Below are 6,000 nucleotides of genomic sequence, written 5' to 3'. Positions count from 1 at the left end.
CATGACTAAGCAATTGGACTTGATTTAATTAACATGTATTGGCAAGTATATGATGTTGGCATCTCATTGACTTTCACTGGAACAAAACAAATCTGTCCAGGGTTTTTGCTAACTAATTTATGTTTCTCTCTCTCTTGTTTTTTCCAGGGTGAAACAAAACACGTCACAAGTCTAAATGGACTTCTGAGTCATCTTCTGTAAAGAGTCCTTAAATCGGTTGATTGTGCTTTAAAAGGCAAGTGGAGAATAGGAGAGCTTCCTGGTTGCATGATGGGTCTTGAAGGTATAGGAGAGCTTCAAAACTTGCTCTTCTTCTTACTCCTTTGCCTCACATTATTGGCTGAACTATTGGAGATTACTGCAGCTTCTGCACAGGGACTGGATGGCGAAGGTGACATAGTGTGCCCATCTGTGTGTCGCTGTGATGACGACTTTATTTACTGCAATGACCGTGGATTGAGCGCAATCCCACCTCTACCACCATCTGCAACTGTACTTTATCTTCAGAACAATCACATTGACAATGCAGGGCTTCCTAGGTCCTTGGAACATCACATGACTGTGCGTGTCATATACCTCTATGATAATGAGGTTGATGAATTTCCCATGCATTTGCCACCTTCATTAAGAGAGCTTCACCTCCAGGACAACAATATTAGAGTGTTGCCAAGGACTGCACTTGCTAGACTTCCACTACTTGAAAAGTTGCATCTGGACGACAACTCTGTTTCTACAGTGAGTATTGAGGACCAGGCCTTTGCGGACAACCCTCAGTTACGTCTCCTCTTACTTTCCAGAAATCACCTCTCTAGCATCCCATCTGGTCTTCCTGCCTCACTTGAAGAGCTCCATTTAGATGACAACCGAATCTCTACTATTCCTACTCATGCCTTCCGAGGTTTGTCATCTTTACGTCGTCTGGTCTTAGATGGTAATCTTTTAGCTAATCAACGCATAGCTGATGACACCTTCTCACACTTGTCAAACTTAACAGAACTCTCCCTGGTCTGTAATTCACTTCAAGCACCCCCACTTAACTTGCCCAGTGCCCACCTGCAGAGACTCTCCCTTCAGGACAATAACCTGATACACATGCCTCGGGGCTCACTTGATGGAATGCGCAGACTGCAGTGTCTAGATCTCTCTGGGAACAATCTGACTACTCTTCCCAGAGGATTGTTCAGGGACTTGGAGAGCCTGGGGCAGCTGCTTGTGCGAGGAAACCCATGGCATTGTGGGTGCAACTTGCATTGGCTACATGACTGGCTGGAAGCAAAGGGGAATACAATAACAGTGAGAGACTTTATCTGCCAGACACCAGAGCGAGTCCGAGACATGGCGCTTAGAGATCTCACAAATCAGATGGATGAATGTGAGTTGGCTGCTGCTGGTGGTGGAGGAGTAGGTACAGTGGTTGGCAGTGGTGGTAACATAGTGAGTGGCGGAGCAGCAGGAGTCATTTCTACCACTCTATCTCCCCCTCAAGGGTCCCTATTTACACTCAGGTCCAAGCGACCAGGCATCGGTCTCCCAGAAACAGGATTGGACTACACATTAAGCAGCACCGGTGTGGGTAAAAACCTGGCCCTGAATGAGAAACCCCTATCCCATGACAGCATCCGTGTTACTTGGAGCGTAGTGCAAACATCTCCTTCCTTTCGATTAAGCTGGCTTCGCCTAGGAACAAGCTATGCCATGGGGTCCATCACAGAAACCTTGGTTAGAGGTGATCGGCGGGAGTATCTTCTTACTTCCCTGCAGCCTGCTTCCAGCTACACCATCTGCATGGTGCCTCTAGTATCTAACAGTGGAAGCAGGAGTAGTTTGTCTGGGGAGGACACAGAATCAAATGAGGTTCCAGTTTGTGCTAGAACAGAAACTTCTGATCCTAGCCACCCTGACGATGGTGAAGATGAGAGCTCTGATCAATTGACTTCTCTTCCTCTCGCAGGAATGATTGGAGGTGCTACGGCAATAGTTTCCCTCGCTCTTATCATTGCAATTTTCTGCTGGTATGGGCACCGTGCAGGATATTTCACATCACAAGACCATTACAGCCATTGTAGCTCTCGCAAGAGCAAACACTACAATGACTACATTGAGTCAGGCACAAAGAAAGACAATACTATCTTAGAGATCAGAGGTCCAGGATTTCAGATGACACCAATGGCAACAAGGCAGCCCCTTCAAACGAAACCAGTGAGGGAGGATTACATTATACACACCATCTTCCCCTCGAATGGCACTGGTCTATACAAGCCATCTCAAAACATGACCAACTCTGGCTATGGTACCAACCGTGGCTATAGACAAAGAGGCATTCCAGATATAGATTATTCCTACACATGATAGCTTTGATTTAGAAACCATAATTAGGAGTCATGTACTGCATAGATACACAGTTTTTAATCAACATGGGCTCTGCAGAATCCCTTTGTGCCTTCTGGTCTCCATTACAATGTAGCCTGCTGTTCATGACACTATAAAACTTTTAATTGGCCCAGATGCTTATAGGAAGCATTAAAAATGTGGTGCCAGGAGGCAATGATGCCATTTCAGGTGGTGATACCAAATTATATTTTCACCTCCCAGTGTAATGATCAGTGTCCGTGACATTGCTGTTTTATCTCTGGCTGGTGCACTGAGGTGGATTCAAAGGCAGCCCACACCGCATTCTGCTCACAGACTGTTCACAGATCTCGGTGCATATGTGGGAGAGAGTCTTCTAATCGGAAATAACCAGCTGTACATTTTAAAATTTGCCTCCTATGTGATGTATGTCCCTGAAAGAAGGATTTGAACCATGATTGACAGGAATTCTGCATTAACAAGGCAACCTCTTTGTTACAGTGATCCTTCTGTAAAATGCAAGAGTTCACATGCACAGTTGTTATTTGGAGACCAAGCTGCAGAACATGACTACTATTCCTAGTTAATATAGAGTGTCTGGATCGAGCAGAAACATGGCCCTAAAAAAATACAGAAGGTTTGAAATGCTTCAAAAACTAAATTAATTTGAATTCTTATACACTTGAAAGATGCCTGATGCTACTACGATAATGTTAAACAAACGTTACGATGACTGTTCTAGTTTCAGACTCGTGTAAAGTTGAGAGGATGAATGAAATGGCTTCATGTGTTTCGAGGAACTTTTCGATCCGCGGTGTAGATGGATACAAACAATGAAAGTTAGATATTGGATGTTGTCATAACTCTGTTCCCTAGTTGTTAGATTTTTTTTTTTTTTTGAATGCTAAGAGACTAAACCAATGTTCTGTTAAGGTGGCTCATGGTTTTTATGTTGCTTAGCCAAATTTTTAACACAAAGTCACATTCTATAAATCACTTATTTACACGTCCAGATTTCACTGTAGATAAAGATATGGCCTCGCTGCTAACCACAGCAGTTGTACTGCTATAATTCTTAGGGAGAATAGGGAGAGTGTTAGAGGGGAAACCAGGAATTTTGGACCATAACACTGTGGACCATCACTGTGGAAAACAGAGAGTGCATCAGAATGTTGTATAATTTTGTAAGGTGGATGCACTTTTGATAAAAAAAGTCCCTTTTTGCCTTTGTGTAGAAATTAAGCATTTTGTCATTGTCTTCAACCGATTAATTTAAGATAACAGCAGAACAGAATGCTAATTAAGGATTTATCAGAGAATTTACGCAATGCTTCTAATGCTAATGCTTCTGTCTGCTGTTGTGCTGCCACTTTGTCTTACGCCTTTCCTTCTACGCAAAAAACTACTCCTAGTTGTCAGAGATTGAAATTAAATCAAGACTTCATGCCATTTCAATACACATTGGTTTAAAGGGATAGTTCACCCAACAATGAAAATTATGTCATTAATGACTCACCCTCATGTCGTTCCAAACCCGTAAGACCTCCATTAATCTTCGGAACACAGTTTAAGATATTTTAGATTTAGTCCTAGAGCTTTCTGTCCCTCCATTAAAAACCTATGTACGGTATACTGTCCATTTCCAGAAAGGTAATAAAAACATCATCAAAGTAATCCATATGACATCAGAGGGTCAGTTAGAATTTTTTAAAGCATCGAAAATACATTTTGGTCCAAAAATAACAAAAAACTATGACTTTATTCAGCATTGTCTTCTCTTCCGGGTCTGTTGTGAGTGCGTTCAAGTGTAGTGATATCCGGTTCGCGAACGAATCATCAATCATCACAGTCTGCTTCACACTGAATCACACATGCCCAGTATCATCAGCTCCTCAGTTCTCGATTTGGACGCGTCCGAAAGAAGTGGTTCCTGACTCGAGAACGAGTCAATCGTTCGTTCGTTATCTGGCTCGGCTCCGCGTTCATCTTCAGTTCTCTCTTCACAGCAGTTCAGTCAGTGTACTGTTTGAGTAAATGAACTACTCAGGGATATTGGTTTATTTTAACTCAGAGGGAGTGTCAGCCACATTAAAAAAGTTCACAGCTTAATTAATTTGTGGATTAATGCTTATCGGAGACGTGAACCGTTTTAAATGATTCAGTTTGATTCCGTGAACTGGTTCAAGAAGAAGAACTGATTAAATCAAATTATTTGTTCGCGAACCGTATATCACCACACTTGAACGCGTTCACAACAGACCCGAAAGAGAATGCGGAATAAAGTAATAGTTTTTGTTCTTTTTGAACCAAAATGTATTTTCGATGCTTCAACAAATTCTAACTGACCCTCTGATGTCACATGATGTCACACCAAAAACAGAATTTAGCTTTTAATTAGCCTTTTTTAGGGATAGCTCACTGACAATGGAAATTCTGTCATTTACATCCTTATGTCATGGCCTCGAGATGCTATGCTGTGAAAGAAACATCCATTTCTTTTGGCCACGAGTTTAATGCGTAAACAAACCTACATTACCATAGCAACCCCAGGATTATAAGATATTTATTCATTAATATTGTATTTTTAATTTAGAAATTATTATATTAATTATTATAGAAATTATTAAATTACTAAATTAAGAGGCCTTGGCTACCGGGCTGTACTACATGTGATTGTCAGCATTCAAATGAAGTTTATCATAACTAAATGTTACAAAAAGTGCATAATATAACATATAAAAACATTTGTATCCATTCTACCGTCTTGTTAGTCCATTAACTGATCGTCTTTTTCCCATAATATTTGTATATTAGGCTATTTTTATTATTATTATTATTATTATTATTATTATTATTATCGGTTATATTTGTTTATATTATTTTTTTCCTTTTATTTTGATCTCTTTACTTCACGTTCTGAATACTTTTGTAAATAATACCCTATTGTGAATGCTCTACATGCCAATAAAGCTTTGATTATACTGACTGAAATTTTTTCTGGAATGCAGTTTAAAATTAACTTATATTTAATTTTATTTCCTCTAATTAATAGACCATAATTATAAATACTATAGTGTTTCGTTGAGTTTTCGTTTAATTTGTGAATGAAAACACAACATGCTCATTTATCATTTATCTGACAAATATGCAAGTAAATTTTTGACTTTATTTGTATTTATGCCCATGTGTGATGATAAATGAGCGTGTTGTGTTTTCATTTTTAAAATGAAACTATGTGAATGATTAATTCCTCAACAAAACACTATAGTATTTATAATTATGGTCTATTAATTGGCTGAAATAAAATGATCATCTCGAGACCAAGGCATAAGGATGTAGTTACCTTAACAAAATTATCTCGTGGCCACAACATAATATCATGTTCCCACGAGTTAATCTGACGTTCCCTCAAATGAATATCTCATGTCCAAGACATATTATCACAAGTTAATATGACGTTCCCTCAAGTTATTATGTCGTGGCCACGACAAAACTAAGTGAACCGTGAACACCAACATGCGGCATCGCGTCAGCTGCTCTTCTTGCCAATCCACACGTTGTGGCCAAAAGATCGTGCAAATCCCGAGCTCGCCTCACTCGACAATAGATTGTCCCGCCAAGACCGGGCTCTCATATAATGCTGGATCGCAC

The 6,000-nt window shown here is 40.1% G+C and overlaps 1 protein-coding gene across 1 annotated transcript; it reads left to right on the top strand.

Annotated features, from left to right (window-relative positions):
- Window positions 1–267: 267 nt before the first annotated feature.
- On the top strand, window positions 268–2,349 carry LOC132140281 (leucine-rich repeat transmembrane protein FLRT1-like). Its single transcript, XM_059549080.1, has one exon. The coding sequence runs from the start codon at window positions 268–270 to the stop codon at window positions 2,347–2,349; it is 2,082 nt and encodes a 693-aa protein (XP_059405063.1).
- The last annotated feature ends 3,651 nt before the right edge of the window (window positions 2,350–6,000 follow it).

This window comes from Carassius carassius, chromosome 5 (assembly GCF_963082965.1).
Source record: "Carassius carassius chromosome 5, fCarCar2.1, whole genome shotgun sequence".
NCBI lineage: Eukaryota > Metazoa > Chordata > Actinopteri > Cypriniformes > Cyprinidae > Carassius > Carassius carassius.
The sequence above is the reverse complement of the archived record's forward strand: the minus strand, read 5'-3'. Positions and strand labels throughout refer to the sequence as shown.

Coding starts and splice junctions, on each gene's coding strand:
- LOC132140281 (XM_059549080.1), top strand. CDS start 268: ATGATGGGTCTTGAAGGTATAGGAGAGCTTCAAAACTTGCTCTTCTTC.